General features: G+C 35.9%; 1 protein-coding gene across 1 annotated transcript in view; it reads left to right on the top strand.

The window, feature by feature from the left end:
• The window catches only part of CHD9 (chromodomain helicase DNA binding protein 9), a 167,886-nt gene that overhangs the window by 117,158 nt on the left and 23,736 nt on the right, over positions 1-26,992 (top strand). Inside the window, 11 exon segments of the mRNA XM_070388434.1 lie at positions 1,554-1,664; positions 6,673-6,869; positions 7,319-7,395; positions 7,398-7,517; positions 14,381-14,540; positions 14,987-15,076; positions 22,033-22,136; positions 22,629-22,746; positions 23,364-23,421; positions 25,771-25,813; positions 26,170-26,389. Of these exon segments, the coding sequence (XP_070244535.1) occupies positions 1,554-1,664; positions 6,673-6,869; positions 7,319-7,395; positions 7,398-7,517; positions 14,381-14,540; positions 14,987-15,076; positions 22,033-22,136; positions 22,629-22,746; positions 23,364-23,421; positions 25,771-25,813; positions 26,170-26,389 (1,298 nt within the window).

Below are 26,992 nucleotides of genomic sequence, written 5' to 3'. Positions count from 1 at the left end.
TTAAAGTTCCATTGAAATGCAAATGAAGATTTTTATCATTTGATTATACCTCAGATAATTAGCCATTATCCTACAGTCATTCACTAATTATATTCTCCTTTGAAAATCGTTTTATGTGACTATATTCCATTTATTTTCATAGAAGTTTTGTTGTTCAGTTGCTAAGTTATGTCCCATTCTTTGCAACCCCATGGACTGCAGGCTGCCAGGATTTCCTGTCCTTTACTATCTCCCAGAGTTTGCTCAAACTCAAGTGCGTTGATTTTGTGATGCATCCAAACATCTCATTCTCTGACGCCCCTTTCTCCTCTGGCACTCAGTCTTTCCCAGCATCAGGGTCTTTTCCAATGAGTCAGCTCTTTCCTTCAGGTGGCCAAAGTATTGGAGCTTCATCTTCAGCATCAGTCCTTCCAAGTGAATATTCAGGGTTGATTTCTTTTAAGATTAACTGGTTTGCTCTCCTTGCTTTCCAAGGGATTCTCAAGAATCTTCTCCAGCACCACAGTGCATCAAAAGCATCAGTTCTTCGGCGTTCAGCCTTCTTTATGATCCAACTCTCACATCTGTACATGACTACTGGAAAAACCGTAGCTTTGACTATCTAGACCTTTTTCGGCAAAATGATGTCTCTGCTTTTTAATACACTGTCTAGGTTTGTCATAGCTTTTCTTTCAAGGAGCAAGTGTCTTTTAATTTTGCGGCCACAGTCATCATCCACAGTGATTTTGGAGGATGAAAATAAAATCTGCCACTGTTTAGGCTCTTTTCTTAAAGTATTACATATCTTAACCACATATTTCATTTTTATAAAGCACTGTGATGACTTTTCTCTGAAGCAGCATATCTATTTTTAGGAACTTAAGTTGCAGATAATCACAGTTAGTGAATCACAGTGTCAAACTATAATGTCTAAAGTTTGATTTATTTAAAAGATTTTATATAATTTCTATAATATTTAAGAAAATAAATCATTTTTATTTTCTTTTATTCCTCTGTAGTTTCTTAATTTTTGCAGTGCTTATGCAGTATTTTTGTTGTTAGGAAAAGAGTTTTTAAAATAAAAACAGGCAGTGACTCATTTTTCTTTATTTCTCATCTTCTGTATTGCATTTTTAAGGAGACATATCTACTTAAAAATGGGATGGAAATAAAGGAGGAGAAATACCAGAAAATTAACTGTATAGGGCAAAATGTTTAAAATTCTTGTAACCTAATTTCTTTATATTCATGTATTTTTAAAAATCAATTCTGTATCATGTGGTTTTTTTGACCAAAAAGATTTGATACCAGCTTACCCAAAGTTAAATAATTCTTTTGACTTTGCTCGTAAAACTCCAGCCTCTGTTGGTATTAAGCTTTTTGCCATAAGCAGATGCTGTGCTGTGTTTCAGATCATTGCAGTTTGGAACATCCTTTGAGTGTACATGGTGTGTATATGCTGAATTCAAATTCTGTCCACAGTAAATATGAGGAGATAAGATTTTAGATATACTTTAATAGATTTTTCCTCTAAGCTTCAAAGGATTTTGAAAAATTACCATTATGTATTTCAGGCAAGTTTTGTGGCATCTGGAAACCGAACAGATATTTCATTAGATGATCCCAACTTCTGGCAAAAATGGGCGAAAAAGGCAGAAATAGATATAGATGCCATCAGTGGTAGAGTAAGTATTTCCGTCCCTTAAAAAAAAAGTTACCTTTTGGAATACTTTATTATTATAATATTTTAAAGTGTTCAACTATGTACTTACTGAAATTTATCTGCATAAATAAATTGATACAAGGCAGTTAAATGATAACATATTTTACTAGGCACTGCTTCAATTTAATTCTTCAGGTACCTGACATGTTAGGTTGTAATACAGGGAGAGTTAAATTTTGGAGGTCATTTATGTCTTAAAATTATAATGCGTTTTTAAGTTTTCTAATTGTCTTCAAATAATGGATTACTTTTATTTCACTCTTTAGCCTTCATTTTGCTTTTTTGGTGTTAGATCTCATTAATCATGATCTAGTCAACTATAAAAGGAGAAAAAAGAAATCAAGAAAGTGGCATTTTCAAATTCTGACAACTAAAAAAATTTAAAATCCGGTTCTGCTTATGTACATGAATCTATTATGCTTAATAAGTATTATGAAATTTAAAGAAAAAAGAAAGTGGCTTTTTAAACTTAAAACCCTTTGGAGTTAAGAAAGGGCCAAAAGCTAACACAGAATTCATGGAACTGATAATATAACTTCACTTCGAAAGACACCTGTCTAATAATTTATAGGAATCAATGTTTGTAAGTCTTACCTACTGTCAAAATAACTGCTAAATGGTTTAAAGAAATTTATATTAAGCATTGATACATGGGATCCCTTTTAATAGATAGCCTTTTAAAATGTAAAACTTTATGATGAAGAATAATGCGACTGCCAAATAATCATTACTGTTTATATGTTTTGGAAATATGTATAATTCTGTGTGAAACATTATAAATAAGTAAATTAGAAAAGAGATGTTTATTAAAATATTACTGTTTGCATATTGGCATGTTTATATGCCTAAAAAGTCAATGGCATCTGCAAACCACTATAAAATTAATGAATCAGTGAATTAACAGGATAGAGGATAAATATGACATTTAGCCTTCTTAATTATCAGTACTACCAGAAGTAGAAAAATTATGGAAGAGGAAATCTACTTCATAGTAGAAAAACTATTTAGAACACTTAGGGGTATACCTACTGGTCATGTATGATTTTAATAAAGTGAATTACCAAACTTAATTGTAAGATTTGTCAATTAGAAAAACTATACATTTTAAACTTGAGTTTAAACATAGAAATGCAATCCCAATCAAAAATGTTAACAATTTGTTCATATAACCAAACAAAATCTAAAAATTCCTCTGAAATAATAAATATTCAAGAATATTAAATCAGCTCTTAGGAATCTGACTCGGCAATAATCACATGTTTAATGATAATGTGGTACAGTGATGTACATCACTGCATTGTTCATTTTAGAAAAAAATTAGAAACTAATCAGTACTTTTATATTATCTAATGCACTAAGTAAAAATCATCATGTAAATCCCTAAATATTCACTTAGAGCTCTGAAACAGGATGTGTTAGTCACTAAGTCATGTCCGACTCTTTCCACCAGGCCCCTCTGTCCGTGGGATTTCCCCGGCAAGAGTACTGGAGTGGGTGGCCATTTCAGCCTCCATGGGATCTTCCCCACCCAGGGATCAGGCCCACATCTCCTGCATTGCAGGTAGATTCTTTACCACTGAGCCACCTGGGAAGCCCCCTAAGATAAGATAGTTAATTTCAGAGAGTCAGAGAGAGAGACCAGTACTTACAGTGTGATCTTGGTTTATAATTTTTTTAAAGTATATAACGGTAATACACAGACACTTGTATATTTGGCCTGGCTCCAGCTAGAGCACACTGTGAAGTAGGTACCATTCTTGTGCTGTGACTAAAATGAATGAGACAGATGAACTGCTGCTTTAATAGGGCTTATAAATTCCGGTGGGTATGTAAACAAATATATAAGATAATTTCTGAGACCAAAGAAAATGAAATCGTAAGATGGTAGAGAATACCTGAAGGAATGGAGATAGCATTAGGTAAAGTGGTCAAGGGAGATCACTCTGAGGGGACATCTGTCCTGAGACTTGAATGATGAGAACAAGGCAGCAATGTAAAGACATGAGAAATAAAATTGCAAGGTAGAGGGAATAGTAGTGAGCCACTGGTTGAAATAAGCTTAGTGTGTTCCAGAAATAGAAATGGCTTTGTGTCAGAACATAGGGAGTTGTTGAGAGTGGTGACAGCTTAGGTCAGAGATGATAGATATGGCTCAAATCAATAGTACCTTATAGATAATCTTATAGAGTAAGGATTTTTTGAATAAATGTATATAAGCATATAGATGGCTCCATAGTAAAGAACTTGCCCTCCAGTGCAGGAGGCACAGATCAATCCATGGGTTGGAAAGATCCTCTGGAGGAGATGGCAACCCACTCCAGTACTCTTGCCTGGGAGATCCCATGGACTGAGGAGTCTGGTGGGCTACAGTTCACAGCGTTGCAAAGAGTTGGACGTGACGTAGTGACTAAACAACAACATAGTCATTTAACACTTGTACAGTTATGTTTTCTGATTTATACATTGTTTAAAATTTTTTATATTTTCCAGCAAGAAGTATCATGAAGACAGATGGGTATATATGTTTAAAATGTAAAAGTATATTAATGTATAATAAAGGAATTAAGATATTGAAAGAAATATATAGAGAGCAAAGAATAGAATAAGAACAGGAGAAAATCAATTTATAGGATGTAAATAAGTAGCATTAGAGGAAAAGGAAGTATGTAATAATCATGATTAGAATATTCAGTTAGCATTGGTGAAGCATTTTAATAATATGCTCTATACCAAGTAAACTCCAATTTGTGGTAAATGTATTTTTGAAACAAAACATGAAAAATAGGAAATCTGATTTCTATTTTATCAAATATTTGATGGGAAAACATTCTGAATTAGAAATCACAAAGGAAGTAATTGGCATATTTAAATATATGACAAAAAATTATGTTATGGCAAAAGGTGCTGACTGGTGACTATTTGTAACAGAAGTATATATGAAAGTATTTTTATTATATAAAAGCTGATGTATTATAGCTGATTCATGTTATACAGCAGATACTAACACAACATTGTAAAACAGTTTTTTAAAAAAGCGCTAATGTAAATTGATCACAGGTAGAAATAAAATCTTTACAGATTATAGGCAAAAAAAACTTGAAATTTACTTGAGAAAGTAAATTTACTTGAGAAAATAAAACTAAGGGGTTTTTTTGGGGGGGACAGGGGAAGGAATAACTCTTTGTTTTGTTTTTAATTAATTTTTATTGAAGTATAGTTGATTTACAGTGTTGTTTTAGTTTCACATGCACAACAAGGTGTTTCCATTATAAATACATTTTTTTTTTTCAGGTTCTTTTCCCTTACAGGTTATTACAAAATATTGAGTATAATTCTCTGTGTTATACACTAGGTCCTTGTCAGCTTTTTCTTACATAGAAGATGCCAGTTAATAAGTGTAGAAGGAATAAGAGAGATGAAAAATCTCAATTAATCCACCCTATTGATGAATTCTAAAATTAGTTTAAAATATAAGGAGAAGCTAAACTTCTATATATCTTTCAAAATATTTATTAATTACAAAAGGAAAACTAGTAAGTTTGCAGTCAAAGAACTTAATAGAGAAGGTTAGTGTCATGAGTCGGAGAAGGCAATGGCACCCCACTCCAGTACTCTTGCCTGGAAAATCCCATGGACGGAGGAACCTGGTGGGCTGCAGTCCATGGGGTCGCTAAGAGTCGGAAACGACTGAGCAACTTCACTTTCACTTTTCACTTTCCTGCATTGGAGAAGGAAATGGCAATCCACTCCAGTGTTCATGCCTGGAGAATCCCAGGGATGGGGCAGCCTGGTGGGCTGCCGTCCATGGGGTCTCACAGAAGTTGGACACCACTGAAGCGACTTAGCAGCAGTGTCATGAGTAATGACATACTAACATTCTATAACCCGTTAAATTCAATGCCCTGTGTACATAACTTACTGTGGGATAGCAGAACCTGCCTGATCTGCTTCTCCCACTACCCTTTACCCTTTTCTGCTCTAGGACTTGAACAGAGAATACCTTTTCAAGGTCCATTGCTCTTTTCGTCACTTATAATGCCATCTCTTTCTTGGATGCCTAGCAAACTACTTCTCATTCTTGAAAATCTCTTTCAAGAATCACTACTTTGTAAATCATTCTGCCTTTTTTGTACCCATCTTGTATCATAACGTATTGTATCCTGAAAAGCATTTGTTTACACATTAGTCTGATCCTCAAGACTATCAGTTTCTCCTGAGCAGAAAGCTGTCTTAGTCACAGCTACGCCTGCAGCCCATAACATAGTGCCTAATTTAGAGAAATTGCTCAATAAAGGTAAGTTTGTCAACTTAAGTTGTTTTGAATGAATTAAAGTGCATTGAACGTAGTGAGGTTCATATACTTTACCTTGCTTGTTGTATATTCAGTTCACTTCAGTCACTCAGTCATGTCCGACTCTTTGCGACCCCATGGACTGCAGCGTATTAGTATGAATCTTTTGGAACACACTGAAACATGATTCCAGATCCATTAAAAAAAAGTATACCCTTTGACCGATATTTGTATTTCTGGATATTTCACTTCTTTGGACTTATCTATAGGATAAAGTATGAAGATTTACTTTAGCATTGTATATTTTAAAAATTGAAGACAATCTAAATTATGAATTAGGTAAAGAAAATGATTACGATGCATAAATTCAGTTTAAAATATAGTTTATGGTTGTAGAAGCACAATATAATAATTTTCAGATTAATAATAAAGTAATATACCAAATTCTTTTTATCCTATGATTGTAATATGAATTTATGACAAATGGTAATAAGGATTTTAAAGAAATACTAAAAATTTTAAGTTGATTTGGTAGGTCAATGGAATCGTTAGTATTTTCTTTCTTCTGGCTTTATGTAATTATTTTGTCGTTTGTACAGCTTGAAAGGTAAAAATGTAAAATATTGTTAGAAGCACAATAGTAAAAGGACCTTCAAGTAATAGCTGTTAAATTTTACAGAACAGCTTGGTTATTGACACTCCAAGAATTAGGAAGCAAACAAGACCCTTCAGTGCCACAAAAGACGAGTTAGCTGAATTATCTGAACCCGAAAGTGAAGGAGATGAAAAGCCCAAACTTCGGAGACCCTGTGAGCGTTCGAATGGCTATGGAAGAACTGAATGCTTTAGAGTAGAGAAAAATCTGCTAGTTTATGGGTAAAATATTATTTTTAATGTTTACTGTTAGTAGTCTGGTATATAAATTATAGGAAAATATACTATAGTCTAGTATACTTTTTGTCTTGTTAGAATCAATAAAATTATTTTTAAAGTATCATGCATTTATATATTTAACATATTTAATAGAATGATGAGTACCTTAAATTTTAAAATTATAAATGTATTGCTAATGTCAAACTCCTTATTGTTCTCAGATTTGCATATTCAGTAACAAAATGGATAATTTTGTTATCCATTATTGAATAAAATAATACTAGAAATTACCATGATTCTGCATGTTATTCATTGGAGACAAAAAAACTATTAGGTAAATCCTGTTAATGACAAGATGTGTTTTTTGCAGTTTTCAGGCCTTTTATCCATGAGTTATGTTTTTCTCTAGGATTTCATCCAATATTAATGTAAATATACCTTTTTTTAAACAGATGGGGCCGATGGAGAGAGATTCTGTCTCATGGCCGTTTTAAAAGGCAGCTAAACGAGCACGATGTAGAAATAATTTGCGAGCCCTCTTAGCATATTGCCTTGTTCACTACCGAGGAGATGAGAAAATTAAAGGCTTCATATGGGATCTCATTACTCCAACTGAAGACGGGCAGACACGAGAGCTACAGAATCATCTAGGTAGGAGCATACTTTATTTCCTTTTTAAATTCAGCTCTGGTTGTATAACTAGCACTTAACATAGTACCCTATAAAATACTGAAGTATTTCAGATAATGGTAAAGAACTCTTAATCTTCCCTCTCAGTACAAGTTCCAAGTTGGAAAAGACTAGTCTGAGTTTTATATATTGTTATCAAACATGTATTGGTTTACAAGTTGTTGACCCAACAGTATTTCTTAGAGGTTGTCCATCTGTATTCATGTAGATCTATTTTATCTTTTAAACTCCTGCTTAGTAGTCCATAGTATGGGTATTTCTTAATTCATTTAGCATCTCTAATGATGGACATTTTAGACAATTGAAAAACAGGTATCATTGAAGATCCCTGTACATTGCTCGTTGTGCACAGGAACGAATCTTTCACGAAAGTAAATATCAAGAAATGGAATTGTTGAATTACAGCATACATACATCCTTAGCATCTAAAATGTGGTCTGTGAGCCTTTCCCGGGAGCTTTTTAGAAATGCAGAATCTTAGACCACAGACTTACTGCATCAGAATCTACATTTTAACAAGGTCCTCAGCAGTTAGTATGTATATTAAAATTGGGATTTCTGTGTGTTGATTTTATATCCTGCAACTTTACTATAGTCATTGATTATTTCTAGTAATTTTCTGGTGGAATCTTTAGGGTTTTCTATGTAGAGGATCATGTCATCTGCAAATAGTGAGAGTTTTACTTCTTCTTTTCCAATTTGGATTCCTTTTATTTCTTTTTCTGCTCTGATTGCTGTGGCCAAAACTTCCAAAACTATGTTGAATAGTAATGGTGAAAGTGGGCACCCTTGTCTTGTTCCTGACTTTAGAGGAAATGCTTTCAATTTTTCACCATTGAGGATAATGTTTGCTGTGGGTTTGTCATATATAGCTTTTATTATGTTGAGGTATGTTCCTTCTATTCCTGCTTTCTGGAGAGTTTTATCATAAATGGATGTTGAATTTTGTCAAAGGCTTTCTCTGCATCTATTGAGATAATCATATGGTTTTTATTTTTCAATTTGTTAATGTGGTGTATTACATTGATTGATTTGTGGATATTGAAGAATCCTTGCATCCCTGGGATAAAGCCCACTTGGTCATGGTGTATGATCTTTTTAATGTGTTGCTGGATTCTGATTGCTAGAATTTTGTTAAGGATTTTTGCATCTATGTTCATCAGTGATATTGGCCTGTAGTTTTCTTTTTTTGTGGCATCTTTGTCAGGTTTTGGTATTAGGGTGATGGTGGCCTCATAGAATGAGTTTGGAAGTTTACCTTCCTCTGCAATTTTCTGGAAGAGTTTGAGCAGGATAGGTGTGAGCTCTTCTCTAAATTTTTGGTAGAATTCAGCTGTGAAGCCGTCTGGACCAGGGCTTTTGTTTGCTGGAAGATTTTTGATTACAGTTTCAATTTCCATGCTTGTGATGGGTCTGTTAAGATTTTCTATTTCTTCCTGGTCCAATTTTGGAAAGTTGTACTTTTCTAAGAATTTGTCCATTTCTTCCACTTTGTCCATTTTATTGGCATATAATTGTTGATAGTAGTCTCTTATGATCCTTTGTATTTCTGTGTTGTCTGTTGTGATCTCTCCATTTTCGTTTCTAATTTTGTTGATTTGATTTTTCTCCCTTTGTTTCTTGATGAGTCTGGCTAATGGTTTGTCAATTTTATTTATCCTTTCAAAGAACCAGTTTTTGGTTTTGTTGATTTTTGCTATGGTCTCTTTTGTTTCTTTTGCATTTATTTCTGCTCTAATTTTTAAGATTTCTTTCCTTCTACTAACCCTGGGGTTCTTCATTTCTTCCTTTTCTAGTTGCTATAGGTGTAGAGTTAGGTTATTTATTTGACTTTTTCTTGTTTCTTGAGGTGTGCCTGTATTGCTATGAACTTTCCCCTTAGGACTGCTTTTACCGTGTCCCACAGGTTTTGGGTTGTTGTGTTTTCATTTTCATTCGTTTCTATATGCAAATTTTGATTTCTTTTTGATTTCTTCTGTGATTTGTTGGTTATTCAGCAGTGTGTTGTTCAGCCTCCATATGTTGGAATTTTTAATAGTTTTTCTCCTGTAATTGAGATCTAATCTTACTGCATTGTGGTCAGAAAAAATGCTTGGAATGATTTCTATTTTTTTGAATTTACCAAGGCTATCTTTATGGCCCAGGATGTGATCTATCCTGGAGAAGGTTCCATGTGCGCTTGAGAAAAAGGTGAAATTCATTGTTTTGGGATGAAATGTCCTATAGATATCAATTAGGTCTGACTGGTCTATTGTATCGTTTAAAGTTTGTGTTTCCTTGTTAATTTTCTGTTTAGTTGATCTATCCATAGTAAAGTTGCAGGATATAAAATCAACACACAGAAATCCCTTGCATTCCTATACACTAATAATGAGAAAACAGAAAGAGAAATTAAGGAAACAATTCCATTCACCATTGCAACGGAAAGAATAAAATACTTAGGAATATATCTACCTAAAGAAACTAAAGACCTATATATCGAAAACTATAAAACACTGGTGAAAGAAATCAAAGAGGACACTAATAGATGGAGAAATATACCATGTTCATGGATTGGAAGAATCAATATAGTGAAAATGAGTATACTACCCAAAGCAATTTATAGATTCAATGCAATCCCTATCAAGCTACCAACAGTATTCCTCACAGAGCTAGAACAAATAATTTCACAATTTGTATGGAAATACAAAAAAAACCTCCTCGAATAGCCAAAGCGATCTTGAGAAAGAAGAATGGAACTGGAGGAATCAACCTACCTGACTTCAGGCTCTACTACAAAGCCACAGTTATCAAGACAGTATGGTACTGGCACAAAGACAGAAATATTGATCAATGGAATAAAATAGAAAGCCCAGAGATAAATCCACGCACATATGGACACCTTATCTTTGACAAAGGAGGCAAGAATATACAATGGATTAAAGACAATCTCTTTAACAAGTGGTGCTGGGAAATCTGGGCAACCACTTGTAAAAGAATGAAACTGGACCACTTTCTAACACCATACACAAAAATAAACTCAAAATGGATTAAAGATCTAAACGTAAGACCAGAAACTATAAAACTCCTAGAGGAGAACATAGGCAAAACACTCTCTGACATACATCACAGCAGGATCCTCTATGACCCACCTCCCAGAATATTGGAAATAAAAGCAAAAATAAACAAATGGGACCTAATTAACCTTAAAAGCTTCTGCACATCAAAGGAAACTATTAGCAAGGTGAAAAGACAGCCTTCAGAATGGGAGAAAATAATAGCAAATGAAGCAACCGACAAACAACTAATCTCAAAAATATACAAGCAACTCCTACAGCTCAACTCCAGAAAAATAAACGACCCAATCAAAAAATGGGCCAAAGAACTAAATAGACATTTCTCCAAAGAAGACATACAGATGGCTAACAAACACATGAAAAGATGCTCAACATCACTCATTATCAGAGAAATGCAAATCAAAACCACTATGAGGTACCATTTCACACCAGTCAGAATGGCTGCGATCCAAAAGTCTACAAATAATAAATGCTGGAGAGGGTGTGGAGAAAAGGGAACCCTCTTACACTGTTGGTGGGAATGCAACCTAGTACAGCCACTATGGAGAACAGTGTGGAGATTCCTTAAAAACTGGAAATAGAACTGCCTTATGATCCAGCAATCCCACTGCTGGGCATACACACTGAGGAAACCAGAAGGGAAAGAGACACATGTACCCCAATGTTCATCGCAGCACTGTTTATAATAGCCAGGACATGGAAGCAACCTAGATGTCCATCAGCAGATGAATGGATAAGAAAGCAGTGGTACATATACACAATGGAGTATTACTCAGCCATTAAAAAGAATACATTTGAATCAGTTCTAATGAGGTGGATGAAACTGGAGCCTATTATACAGAGTGAAGTAAGCCAGAAGGAAAAACATAAATACAGTATACTAACGCACATATATGGAATTTAGAAAGATGGTAACAATAACTCTGTATACTGAGACAGCAAAAGAGACACTGATGTATAGAACAGTCTTATGGACTCTGTGGGAGAGGGAGAGGGTGGGAAGATTTGGGAGAATGGCATTGAAACGTGTAAAATATCATGTAGGAAACGAGTTGCCAGTCCAGGTTCGATGCACGATGCTGGATGCTTGGGGCTGGTGCACTGGACGGCCCAGAGGGATGGTATGAGGAGGGAGGAGGGTTCGGGATGGGGAACACATGTATACCTGTGGCGGATTCATTATGATATTTGGCAAAACTAATACAATTATGTAAAGTTTAAAAATAAAAAAAAAAAAATAAAATTGGGAAACAGTGATATCCATTTAAATTTTTTTTAATATTTTAATTTGACATCAAATGTGGCTATGCCAACTTACAGTCTTATCGAAGGGCTGGAAATTTTTCTTTGTAATCTTTGTAACCTTGCTAACAGAACATTCTTTTTTGCATAAGATAACTGAATTTTCTATAAAGATAAAAAAGATGACTATGCCCTTAAATTTGTGTTACAGTTTTGTTCGCTTTAATCAACAAATACTTGTCAAAGCACCTGTCATGTGCTTCTTTGCAAAGTACTGGGAAAATGAGAAGGAACAACACAGACAAGATCCCTGAGCTCATGAACCTTACATTCTGGTCAGGCAGAGTTAAGACTATATGGACCTTTGTGAGCAAAGTGATATCTCTGCTTTCTAATGTGCTATCTCAGTTTGCCATAGCTTTTCTTCCAAGGAGCAAGTGTCTTTTGATTTTTGTGGCTGCAATTACCATTCTCAGTGATTTTGGAGCCCAATAAAATGAAATTACCTAAATACTTTTAGATTATGATGAATACTGTGAAGGAAATAAACCAGAAACTGAGATCGAGAACAGAAAGCACGTGGTTTAGATTTGGGGTGGTCATTGGGGTTCTATCCCAATAGGAGGGAATGAAATTATTAATGTGAAGAGCTGATTTCTGGTAAAGATGGAAGATTGTGTATTACACAAATATAATTTCATTCTTCCTTAAAACCCAACTTAAATGTCAATAAAGAGGAAAAAATTCAAGGCATTAAGCTTGATGAAGTATACAGGTAAAAATTTTAGTTTCTTAAATAGTAGAAGGGAAGGAAATGGAGAGGGTATCTATAAATCAGTAGTTCACAACCAGACATGATTTTGTGCCCTAGTCTTGCTCTTACTCGGGGTTGTTACAACTTTGAGGATGTTAATGGCATCTAATGGGTAGAGGCCATGAGTGCACAGGCAGCACCCACAGTAAGAAACTGTGCAGCTCAAAATAACAGTAGTGCCAAGATTGAAAAGCCTGCTATAATCTGAAAGAGATTTAAATGTCCTCAGCCAGTTATAATGTATGAGCCTTATTTGGATCCTGATTGAAAGCAGCAGCCCAGGGGAAATTTTTCTGTTATTTTTATTAGATAATTATAAATTTGAATACTAAATATTAAGTAAGTATTACTGCATTTCTTGGGGCTGACATGTTGTAGGGTATTGTAATTATTTTTTTTAAGGAAGTCTTTTACATATGTTAAAAGATACGCAGACATTTATTAGAGGTGATTATTGTCTTCAGTTAATTTCAAAATAGTATTGGAGGTTCAGGAGCAAACATAATATAGATGAAATAAAATTGGCCGTGAATTGATAATGAAGTTGGAAGATAGGACCCAATGCTCTATCGTATTATTCCATCTATTTTTGTGTATGCCTAATTCCATAATTTAAAAATAAATAAGAATAAATCTTTAAAAGTAGACAGGGTGGGAAACAAATTTTGGAATCTTGGAGTGTTAGATAAGTGGTAACTAACTTAACCAATCAGAGAGAACTAAATCTTAGGTCAACATTAGGAAAAGGCAACAACCAGCTGATTTTGCTTAATAGATTAGCCAAAAGTTTCAGGAGTTTGTGACATCCATGACCTCTGAAAGTGGGTATAAAAGACAGGGGCTTTGATTAAATGTTGTCTAAAAGGGAGATCAGACCCGTAAATACCCTCTTCAGCTCCATGTAGCCACGATATGAAGACTGACTGTTTATTCTCTCGAGAAAATAACATAAGGTGTGCATTTCATTGGGATTTGCAACATGGACTTACCAAATAGCTGTTAAATTAATATGTATAATGGACAGTGTCATACTCAAGGAAGAAAACTAAGAAATTTTCCTTGGTTAATCTGACCAGAGCAAAACCTAAAGATAATGACAGGACAAAGCCAGCCAGATTACCCTTCAAAGAGTCCACAGTCATCTTCATTAATTCAGACGGCCAGTCAGTTTTCCTTTCATTCTTAAATGTGAGCAAGTAACCAAGAGTATCAGACATCTGAGGAAAGTCTCCAACATGAATGAGAGACTAAAAACAAATTGCTAAAATGTAATTGTAGGAAACAGGCTGTAAAAAGAAAAGTTTTTAAATATTAATATTTGAAAAGATACTTCAAGTATACCATGATTTTGAAAGAAGAGTAAACACACTTTTGGAAAACAGATCTTTTAGCCACAACTTACACTTTTGTAACTAAGGCAGCAAAAAGTAAAGCACAGGGAAAGGTTTGATCTTTTGGTTTTTACATTTAGAAAATGTTTTGGAACATAGAGGTAATCAGAATGATTAATTAGAGATATTAAATTGGGTGTTTGGTAGAAATTGTGTTAATATGTGTGGAGTCATTGTATTGACTTATCTTGTTTCAAAGATCTCTGTATAGCCTCCACAGACCTCTGAAAGCCTCCAGAAGTTACTCGCATTGTAAAAATGTTTCAAACTGAATATCTGTATACAAATTATCCCTGATTTCATCTGTCCTCATTTCAACAGGCCTGTCAGCCCCGGTACCAAGAGGTAGAAAAGGGAAGAAAGTAAAGACTCAAACAAGCTCATTTGATATACAAAAAGCAGAATGGCTTCGAAAATACAATCCTGAGCAACTACTTCAAGATGAAGGCTACAAAAAACATATAAAACACCACTGTAATAAGTAGGTAGTAGGGTATTTTTAACACAACTCATTAAGAGTTTACTTTTCTGAATTTTAACAATCTTAAAGCATGCTGATTTGGAATACAGAGACAGTGTGGTCTAGGACCAGTCCTAATCTTAATCTTACAGGGTGTCCTTCAGCAAATCATGGTACCTCTTGTGTCACTTTTCATCAACAGAGAGAGAAATAAAACTGACCTCCAAGTGATCTCGTTGTATCTTACTTGGCTCTAAAATAATGATGATTGTGAAGATTTTGGAGAAACCTATTATATATATATATATATATATATATGGTAGTAATGGGGTTAATTTAATCAGAAGTAATTATTATTATTTCATTATAAAAATTCTGTATACAAATTCTTTTTTAATTTTAACCCCATGAATGAAATTTCTTTAATGATGATTAATGTCTTTTGATTTTTTTCCCCTCATTTTTAGAGTTTTGCTTCGTGTAAGGATGCTGTATTATCTAAAGCAAGAAGTCATTGGAAATGAGTGTCAGAAAGTTTTTGATGGAGTTGATGCAAGGTAAATAACATGTTTATATTTAGTTTTTAGCAACATGATGAGGCAAAAGTTAAATGACTAGGAAATTGTATATTAAGTGGCTCTTTATTCAGTGAAATTCACGGAAAGGAAAATCTACCAAATTTAGAGTAATCCTTGTCAATTTGTTGCCTTTCATCAGTAATCTCATTGTTGGCTCTGTCACTGAAAGTTACAAGAAGAGTGAAAATAGCAGTAGTAGCAGCTTGCTACTACCATCTGAAGTGAAAGTCGCTCAGTTGTGTCCAACTCTCTGCAACCCCATGAACTATACAGTCCATGGAAGTCTCCAGGCCAGAATACTGGAGTGGGTAACCTTTCCCTTCTCCAGGGGATCTTCCCAACCCCAGGATCAAACCCAGGTCTCCCACATTGCAAGTGGATTCTTTACTGGCTGAGACACCAGGGAAGCCCTCCTTTCTGGTTGTGGTGGTTAAACAGCTTATTTATGTTTAATCCCATTTGAGATTAATGATCATAAGTTTGAAGTGAGTCATTTGACAGGGCTCATGCGATTTTCTCCAGCAATGTTCAACTGCTTAGTTATAGGCAAAAAGGTAAGTGGATTTTTAGGTTTAACATGAATTGGGGTTGTGTCATGTGTGTAGAACAGAGGGAAAAGCCGGCAAAGAATTTTAGTGAGTACAGTGCTGGACTCAGTTCAGTTCAGTTCAGTCACTCGGTTGTGTCCAACTCTTTGCGACCCCATGAATCCCAGCACGCCAGGCCTCCCTGTCCATCACCAACTCCCGGAGTTCACCCACTCACGTCCATCGAGTCAGTGATGCCATCCAGCCATCTCATCCTCTGTCGTCCCCTTCTCCTCCTGCCCCCAATCCCTCCCAGCATCAGAGTCTTTTCCAGTGAGTCAACTCTTTGCATGAGGTGGCCAAAGTACTGGAGAGAATGCTTATTTATAATGAGGAAAGTGGGGGATGAAACTGGGGAAGAGAGTGATGATGGATACTGAGTTAGGTAAGATGGGGGACACCATGATGAAGCTGGAGAATTATAGTGAAAAGTACCCAAGTTAATTAAGTTGGAAGGAACTGACAGTTGGAATTCAGATTGAAGAGAATGCTGCTATTGGTGATGGTAAGATTAAGTATATGACCGTGTGCATGTGTGGCTGTGGTAGAGAGAAAAAAAAAGATGATGTAAAGGTCAAGGAACTGAGAGACCAAGTATTGGATGGATCACATGAGGATGCACAAGTCTCTCATTGTAGTAAGAGGGAGGAAGCTTAAGTTTTAGGGCTCCTACTACCATATCTAAGCCCTAAAACTGTAATTCTCTAGCTTCATCATGGTGTTGGTGTCCCCATGTTAACCACTTACTATTCATCATCACTTTCATCCCCCACTTTCCTCATTATAAATAAGCATTCTGTAGTCCAGCACTGTACTCACTAAAATTCTTTGCCTGCTTTTCCCTCTGTTCTACATACGTGACACAACCCCAATTCATGTTAAACCTAAAAATCCATTTACCTTTTTGCCTATATCTGAGCAGTTGAACATTGCTGGAGAAAATCACACAAACTCTGCCAAATGACTCACTTCAAATTTATGATCATTAATCTCAAATGTGATTAAACACAAATAAGCTTTTTAACCAACATGACCAGAAAGTTCATTTACCAGTTCTTCAAGAGGACCATTCCATACCTCTCTCCTCAAACCATCTTCCTATCCTACTAGCATCCCCTCCAGTAATGACTTCGGTATATATTTCATGAAGAAAATAGAAACAGACAAGAGCCACCTTCAGTTCTACTTGTCATATGTGTCCCCCTATTTATTCCTTCTCTCGGGATGCCCTAGAAATCTTCCTCCTCATCCTCTTAAGAGCAGCCCTTATGCTTGGAACTCATCTCTTACCTTTTAAAGATTTTACACCTTTGTTTCCTGAATCATCATTTCCCCCACTCTTTACTGAATCATTCTCTTGGCATATAAGCATTCCTTAATATCATTCACTTTAAAAAGAACAAAAAACCTACTATAATATACCTACATCCTTCTAATCCATTTCTCTGCTGTCCTTCACAAAAATAGAGAGCTGTGTGGGTTGATAATCTTATACCTCTTTACTTTGCATTTTCTCTTCTGCCTGTTCCAGTTAATCCTATATCTCCACTCTGATTTTTAGTAAGGCCACTAATAACCTAGAATGTGAAGTTTAGATGTCTCTGAACTTACTCTCTTTCTCCCTTCTTGAAATGATGTCTTCAGGAGACATCCATGCTACTACACCCACCTGGTTGTGCTTTTTTCCTCGTTGGTTTTCTTATTTTCCTTTGCTAGCTCTTATTCTTCTAAAAGAGGCTTCCCAGGTGGTTCAGCTTTTAAGCATCCATCGGCTATTGCAGGAGATGCCGGTGCAATCCCTGGGTCAGGACGATCCCGTGGAGTATTCTTGCCTGGAAAATCCCATGGACAGAGGAGCCTGGCAGGCTACAGTTCACAGGGTCGCCAAGAGTAGGATATGGCTGAGAGACTAAACAACAGCAGTCCCTCTGATAGAGCTCTAGATGTTGGATTGGTCAAGAGCTGTGTCCTCAGCTTGCTTTCTTGTCTGTTCTTTCTCCTTAGGTGAACCTATGCAGCCTCATCATATCAAATATAATCTATACATAGATGACTGTCATATTTACATATTCATCCCAGACCTTTCCCCTCAGCTCCAAAGTCTAAAGCAGCTGCCTCAAACATCTCCACTTGAAATATCTGATTAACATCTCAGTCTTCCCCTGCATCTTCCAAATCTTCTATCTCCTTTTCTTCCCTCCCCACCTTCCCACATTCGGGCCTTCTGCATCCTAGTAAATCTACCACCCAGTTGCTCTGGTATTATTCTTGATTATTCTCTTCTCCTCAAATCCTACAGGAAGACTTGTTAGTTTGACAAAGTATATGCGAAGTCTGAGCACTTTTTCACTCTTGCCTCTGCTGACTCCCCAGTGCAAGCCTCCATTATCTCATGTTTAGACTTTTACAATGGCCTCCTTATTGCGTCTCTTTGCCTCTTCTTTTTCAAGAGTCGTTGGATTTTTTTGTTGTTGTTTTGGCACAGCCCCACGATTTGCAGGATCTTAGTTCCCCGACCAGGGAGTGAACCCAGGCCCCCTGCAGTGGAAGCACAGGGTTCTAACCACTACTGAACTGCCAGGGAATTCCCATTTTTGCATCTTTTGCCTCTCTACAGTTGGACCTTGATACAGAAGCCAGAGTGGTCTTTGTAAAGCAAAAATCAGGCCAAGGCACTCCTCTTCTTAGAACCTTCTCATTTCTCTTACAATAAAGACCTATCCTATAGTGCCCTACATAAGTATGGGCCTTCCTCCTCCACTCTGTCCTTCATCCACAATGTTCCTCCAGCATGTTAGGCTCATTCTGTGCTGTTTCCCCAGTGCAATACTCTTTCCCCTCATTTTCCACAGAAGTGCCTGCTCCCATCATGCAGGTCTCAGCTTAGGTTTCACTTCTGCAGATAGGCCTTCCCTGCCCACTCTAGCTAGAGCAGCCCACCGGTCACTGACTATGACTTAACCTTATTTTATCTCATTCATGATGCCTACTAGTATTAAAAATTGTATTTATTTTTAAATTGTATTTCTCCTGTCAGTACAATTTAAGCTGACTGAAGGTGACATCTGCTTTCTGTCTTATTGATGATCATATTCCTAGCCCCAGAACCTGGGAAATAGTAACAATCAGTAAATATAATTTGTTGTTGACTGATCGGCTCCTCTTTTTCTTTGCTCTGATTGAATTCAACCCCTCTGTGATTTCCTAGGAACTGTGATCTTTGAATTATCCTCTTTCATTATTCTCTCCTTCACTGGTTTCTCATTTGGGTTTTATTTGGATTTTAACATATTCATCTCTCTCACAACATACTCCCTCATTGCCTCCAGGCCTTTGTGTTCTTGAGGCAACATTCTCTTTCCCATTTTCCTCCCTTCTCCCTCTCTTACTACTCAGGTGACCTCAAATCAGCCTCCCTGTCTTCTCAACTGGGTGCCTTGTCACAGCACTCATCACAGGTGTTGAAGAGGTTTTGCAGATACTTCTTCAAAAGGGAAGGGATCTGTCTATCTTATTATTGCCATTGTTAGCATATAGTGAATACTGTTTAAATCTATTTTGAATGGATAATCTGGCCAGGGGAAGTCAGAGGCTTTATGCAAGAGATTGCAGAAATTAACAACAGGAGTATATGCACCTTATTGTATTCCTTTCCCCAGCAGTTAACGAACACTTAACATGCATATGGCACATTTAAACGATGAGGTATATACTGAGTGCCCTTTACTAGTCGCTCCGTCGTGTCCAACTCTGTGACCCCACGGACTGTAGCCCACCAGGCTTCTCTGCCCATGGAATTCTCCAGGCGAGAATACTGGAGTGGATTGCCATTCCCTTCTCCAGAGGAACTTCCCACCCTAGAACCCTGGTCTCCTGCATCGCAGGCGGATTCTTTACCAACTGAGCTATCAGGGAAGCCTCCTTTACTCTTTAAAAGAAGGAAAAAAACCTTCCACCTCAGATGTCACAGTGTTTTGAGCTTAGAGTGCCACCTGCTGGTTTGTATAGGGAAATACAGTATCTGACCCACTTGATAATTCCCCTTTGGGTATCCTGTCTCCAGTGTTCTTTTCCTCTTTTTCCTTTATCATTCTGTGCTTCTGCTTTGATTAATCCTGACCAGGAATGCAATCAAAACTAAATATCTTCTTTAACTGTGTTTTTCCTCATCTGTTTTTCAGCTTTTGCCATATCACAGGAAAACCTCTCTTCCTCTTTCTGCACTAAATTAAAAAATATTGTGATTGTGACACTTCTGTTTTTTAAGCAAAATAAGATATAATGAGATGTGCATTTTAGAATGCTGAAAAATGTCTTTCAGTCTCCTGGCAAAACACGAAAAATAAAAAGTGATTTCCTTATGTTTTATTTACTTATAAAACTTATAACTCTTTTTCATTGTCATTGTCTTTTATTTCAACTATATTAGTGCTTAAATATTGGGTTCTTGTGAACCAGACCAGAAACGTTGATCACTTATTTTATATCTGTATGAAAGTTTGAGTTCCCAAAGATAACCAACTTGTAGATGAACTTTTGTCACACAACTTAGGAAACTCTTCATATCTTACATCCATAGTCCTTTGTTAATTTATAAAATTTATGATGCTAAGATGAAGAGATGAAATGTAACTAAATTTATGGGGTTTTTTTTTATGTGTTGTGTCTTTAAATCATATCTGTGATTCTTTGAAAACTGATAATTCATTAATTTCATAGAGAAATTCTCAAGTAGAATTTTGATTCCCTGGGGTATTATGCTGTGCTTAATCACTCAGTCGTGTCCGACTCTTTGCAACCCACTGGAGAATAGCCTACTATGCTCTTCTGTTCGTGGGGATTCTCCAGGCAAAAATACTGGAGTGGGTTGCCATGCCCTCCTCCAGGGAATCTCCCTGGCCCATGGATCGAACTCAGGTCTCCTGCATTGGAGGTGGATTCTTCACCCTTTGAGCTACCAGGGAACCCCAAGAATACTGGAGTGGGTAGCCTATCCCTTCTCCAGGAGACCTTCCCAACCCAGGAATCAAACTGGGGTCTCCTGCATTGCAGGAGGATTCTTGCCAGCTGAGCTACTAGGCAAGCCTTATTCAATCTCTGCCCCTTTGGCTGTTGAATACAATATAAGAATGACATATATTTGTATAAAAATTAGTGATATTTGCTAATCCTTGTCAGACATTATTAACTCTATGCTAGGCTGAAGGAGACAGTGGCTTGAATCTCTGGTAAAGAAGTGAACATTTCAGTCCTTTTATGTGTGGCATCTTTCCCTTTTTAGAGGTATATATTACTTTAGAAGTGTGTTACTTGCAGAATGTTTCTGGGAAAATAATAATTTCAAGTGATAAAGGAAAAGAAAGTTATATTTATAAAATTATAAGTGCTGTAGTTGTTTTATATTAATGTAAACCACCAAATTACCAGAGCATCATGGATTTATCATTGTGTTTTTAGTAACTTATCATATTATCGTTTTGTGGCATGGTATTATAAACAGCATAAAAACAGCACTTTGAGTGTTTTCATCAAATTATTAATCAAAAACTTGCATTTTCCTCTGCTTATAAGCAGTGCTTCATTTTTCAGTGTGACTTTGTAGCAATTGTTGCTGTTGCTGTTCAGTCACTGAGTCATGTCCAACTCTTTGCAGCCCCATGGACTGCAGCATGCCAGGCTTCCCTGTCCTTCACCATCTCCCAGAGCTTGCTCAAACTCATGTCCCTTGAGTCGGTGATGCCATCCAACCCTCTCGTCCTCTGTCATCCCCTTCTCCTCCTACCTTCAATCTTTCCCAACATCAGGGTCTTTTCTAATGAGTGGGCTCTTCGCATCAGGGGGCCAAAATATTGGAGCTTCAGCATCAGTCCTTCCAATGAATATTCAGGATTGATTTCCTATTCCTAGCAATAGCAGTCTAAAAGAGACATAACTTGTTTTACAATGTAGAGCAATTGATTTGCTTTTTTAGGGCCTCAGTCTCTTCATATACAAAATAAAATATTTGAACCAGATGATTCTGGTCACATTGTTTGCTGACATAATCAGGTAGAACCTTTTGTCTGTATCTGAAGGAAATCAGTGAAAAGAATATTATTCCTTAAGGATAAAGTAAACCTATTGGAACTTACTTCTTCTGTTGTGCTTAAAAGTATTAATTCATTTTATGATATCTTTGTAGTTATTGTGCAATTTTATAATTTTAATTGGTGATAATTGTGGGAAATAATAAAGTTATATCCGCTTTTTGTTAAAAACCACAATGCTTTTTAGAAGCTGTGTAAACTTTTGCCTCCTCTTAGACTTGTTTATAGTAACTCATAAAGTCATATCATGCTTTTTTTTAAGTGACATTGATGTTTGGGTCCCAGAACCAGACCACTCAGAAGTTCCAGCTGAGTGGTGGGATTTTGATGCTGATAAGTCACTCCTTATTGGAGTTTTTAAACATGGTAAGTGAGAAGTAAGATAGGTAGAGTCTTCATCTCTGTATACTGTTAAATCAGCTATGTCTTAATTTATTGATTTCCACTTACAGCCTTATTTCAGTAACACCCATTGAATACACTGTATAAAGTATATACTCTCAAACTGTCCATCAGTCACTACATTTTCTTATGAGTGAGTGGCATATATAAACTGCTTCTCCCGGACATGTCTCATGTAACATTCCCTCTCAGGAAGAGTTTTTATGTGAGATTTGTTGCATGTGATCAGCTTTTCCTCTTTTTCAGTGTAACTGATAAATTTAATCTAGATTCCTAAATATACTTATTGTCAGACCATGTAATGTTTGTGATAATTTCTAGAAAACGTTTAACCTGTATCATTTTAATATATGGTCCCTTTAGTCCAGGAACATCACCCATCATAAATATGAGAAATACTTACATGTTTTTCTTTTTTTTTATCCTTTTTACCTCCAAAATTGGTGGTCCCTCTAGGTTATGAAAAATATAACACTATCCGAGCAGACCCGGCATTGTGCTTCTTGGAAAGAGTGGGAAAACCTGATGAGAAAGCAGTTGCTGCGGAACAGAGGGCAAATGATTATATGGATGGGTACGTGCATTTCAGAAGCATGAGTTCTCCGTATATCTCTGTCAACATCAGCATGTTCTATGTCAGTGATGTTTCTCTTTAAATAAAGTAGTAGTAAGAGATTTTGGAGTTTACAATCCAAACGAGCTAATGATAGTCTAATAAATCAGCACTTGTCAAACAGAGTGTGAATGAAGAAAGAGACTGGACCTTCCCCACACCCATTCATTTGATGAGTTCTTCACTTGTCCATTCTTAGTAGTCACAGCAATTAAGACCATAAAATTCTGAAGGTGTAAGAGGGAAGAAAAAGGCTAAGCATACACAATTGAAGAGAAACATGGTGTTCATTATACCTGTTTCTTTTCTCACCGAAAGCGAAAAGTAAGAGACTGTGTTAAGATTAATATCACATTTATAAGTGAACTTGGGGGTAAATTAGAACTAGCTTTCTTCTGACTTGCCATGTAATTGCCTTCATGCTAATAGACTTGAGCTCCTCTGGCTAAAGAACAGAGACTTCAGTCTGACCTTTAAAACATTAAAAAGTCTTTCCGACAGTACCCCATTTGTTTGTCCAGCCAAGGGAAATTTGAAGTTCGGGAACAATAATGATGGCATTTGTTCGTATTTAACAGGGATGTGGAAGATCCAGAATACAAACCTGCCCCAGCTATCTTTAAAGATGATATAGAGGTATGCTTTGGATCATGTTTTTAAGTCATCAATTCTAGTTATCCATGTTTTCTTTTGCTTGCTTTTTTTATGTGTGTTTTTCCTTCATATGTTTTTATTATGCATCATTTCTCAGAAGTTAGTGACCAGCTTAGGTTGCCAGACATCACAAATAAGCATTTAGAATTTGCTTGATCTCCCCTTCTAGACAAGCTGGAGAGTGGTTTGGACATATGGATGAAATGGAACTTGCCAACATGCTACAATGCTAGGAACCAAAGAAACACAGTGTTCAGGGGCAAAATCCCAAAGCAGAGTGAAAACTAGATACTAAGGTACACAGCAACAGGTAGAAACTGTGCCTCCGTAAAACAGTTTGAAATAGAGGGTAGAGCCTAGAGGAATTTTGAGCTGCTAAAGCACAGTTCTAAGTGTTCTATTTATGGAAAGTCAAAAAGAAGAAAAAGAGTTGTTGAAAGTACAGAAAATAATCTGTTGGATTGGAGAAATGATATTAAAAGAGGAGAGGAATTTCTCCAGTATTTCTAAGAACATAGTAAAGACTAAACAATGCTATGGCTGTCAGGTAGGATTTGCTGGCCTTGGTTGCCAAGGGAATGGGACATTGGTGTGGTGCCTACATGAGGTTTAGGCCAGTGTGTACCAGTGAGAATGATATCCAGTAAAATCAGAACCCTTAAATAGTACTTTCTGCCAAATTGTGCATAAAAACGTAGAAATTTATCTCAGCATGGGCTTCAGGTAAGGAGAAAATTATCTCCCCTGAGAATTCATAACCATAGGCCTACCTTTTCTTGAGTTTATGGTTTGATTTTTTTTTTTTTAATTTAATCTGCATGGTCCAGGAATTCTCAAGGCAAAAAATGTAATATAAAAAGAGATCCCAAGCTGGTAATACACTTGAGGTACCTGGTGAAAGAAAACAAACAAAGATAAAGAAATAATAGAAGAAACAACTTCAGTTGAGATTATATTTGCGTCCTGAAGATAAAAGCCTTCCATGAAATAAGGTCAAAATCCAAAACTTAATCTATGAGGAACAATTTACCATGAGTTAATGTTAGCAAATACAACAAAGAACAAGATTAGATCTCTAAGAATTTCTAATAATAGATCTCCTGAAATAGAAAATGAATAAATTTTTTACTGATTAAAGACATTAAAGAAAACTAAGAACAGAACAAAAGAAAGCATATGATTTTAAAAGGGACATGTGAAGGAGAATTATGTATAACTTTAGAAGTGGAAAATATTGACCTTGAAATTTAAAACTTAACAAGTAAGTTAAACCTTGTGCTGGAGAAGCAAATTAGACACAGTTCATGAGAGAAGAAATTATTTACAATATAGAAGAAATTATCCATAATGTAGCATGATGAATCAGTTTGAGCCAAAAAGAGAGAAACCACATAGTGATTTCAATAGGGAAAGCGTGATGTAAAGACTTACTGATTGTGATAGAGGAATTGAAATAATGAGAGAGAGACTAGAAAGCAGTGTCGGGAACTCTCAAGAATGTAAGAATAGCCACTGCTCCTAAGGCTGAGATACAGCACCCAGGGAAGGATCCTGTCCCCACGAGGGCTAAGGGTATGGCCTTAGTAAACAGAGGACTGTTATCGAAAAGATTAGAAATAACAAGTATTGGATAGGATGCAGAGAAAAGTGAAACCTTATACATGGTTGGCGGGAATGTAAATTGGTGTGGCCACTATGGAAAACAGTATGGAGGTTCCTTAAAAATTAAAAATCGTCATGTGATCCAGCAGCCAAACTACAGGTACTTAGCCTTTAAAGAAAAACACAAATTTGAAAAGATATATGCACCCCTATCACATGTTGTTTCAAGTATTATTTATAATAACCAAGATGTGGTAACAGCCTAAGTGTCTCTTGATGGAAAAATGGGTAAAGAGATTGTGAGAGATATATACATAACACACATTTTCATATATATGTTTATGTATGTATGTATACAATGGAATATTATTCAGTCTTTAAAAAGACTGACGTCTTCTCATTTGCAACAACATGGATGGACCTTGAGAACGTTATGCTAAGTGAAATAAGTCAGAGAAAGACAAATACTGTGTGATCTCTTAATATGTGGAATCTAAAAAAGAACATATTTTTAAACTAAATTGATAGATAAAGAGAACAGATTGTGCTTGCCAGAGGCTAGGAGTTAGAGATGAGGTGGAAATGGGTGAACCGTTTTTGGTTTGGGTTTTTTTAGTTTAAATAAATTTTTAAAATTCTATTGCAAACAAAATATTAAAAAGAAAATCGATTCTCTTATTGTATCTTGACCCAGTTTCCCTGTGACAGATTTCTGTTTTCTTTTGAAAGGATGATGTTTCCTCACCAGGAGATCTTGTTATAGCAGATGGAGGTAAATAACGTTTCTTTCTTTAGTAGTATTGTAAATTAACATTGCCATGATACCATGAGATAAGTAAACTAGTACACTGTTATATGTTTCAAATGTACATGAAATTTATTTACAGTTACAATCATTATAAAACATAGTTGATTGAAAGTTTAACAATATTTTTAGTTCTTAGAGCTCTAATTAAAGCTTTTTTAAAAGATTTGTTTTTGCGTTTCACTTAATTGGATTAAAAGAAAAAATTAAGTAGGGAAATTTTGCTGCTTTTGTGAGCTTCATGACAGTATTTAGTTTTTTTGTGTGTTTGTTTTTTAGTTGTGTGTTTTTTTTTTTATTGACATGAGTTTGTTTAAATGTAGATGGTCAGCTGATGGAGGGTGATAAAGTTTATTGGCCTACTCAGTCAGCTTTAACTACCCGTTTGAGGCGTCTCATTACTGCATATCAGCGTACTAATAAAAACAGACAAATCCAGCAGATACAACCTACTTTCCCTGTGCCTGCCAGTGTTATGCAGCCTCTTTATGAAGAAGCCACTCTTAACCCTAAAATGGCAGCCAAGATAGAAAGACAGCAGAGGTAAGACTAAGTTTTTAATATATAGTATCTAAATATACTATTCATTCTGAAGTCTGTTAGGCTGTGATTATCTCACTTTGCTAAAAACATATCTAGGTAGAGAAGTTGGTCACAGCAAAATGCTTTATGCACACATACATGTGTACATAAGTATATGCACACACAAAGATGGTTAGACTAATACAGATTGCATTTTATAGTCACTAGGTCTTATTTTATGTGTAATTCATGTTTATGAACAGTGAGGTGTAAGGAAAATGAAGGTGAAAACTCAACAATTAAATTATAAATGAAATGTATTTTTAAATTATATGAAATAAATTCCACTGTGTCTTATTTCACATGATGGCATTAATGAAGTACAGAATTCATGAAAGAGAAGTTCGTCTCTGCTTTTTATAGAGGATGAACCCTTAAAGCTACTGATGTCAAAGGGAAATAAATGGTAGTAGAACTTCTTGCAAGAGATCTTATTAGGAAGACAGGCACACTTCTCTCATCCCCAAAACTTTAACTTCTTAAAAAGGATAGAATCCCTGGAAAAGAGTAAAGAAAGTTTAGCAATAACCTGGCCTCCTTGTTAAACCTGGATCTTTGGATTTT

This window comes from Bos mutus, chromosome 18 (assembly GCF_027580195.1).
Source record: "Bos mutus isolate GX-2022 chromosome 18, NWIPB_WYAK_1.1, whole genome shotgun sequence".
Classification (NCBI taxonomy): domain Eukaryota; kingdom Metazoa; phylum Chordata; class Mammalia; order Artiodactyla; family Bovidae; genus Bos; species Bos mutus.
This window is presented reverse-complemented; position numbering and strand designations above follow the sequence as displayed.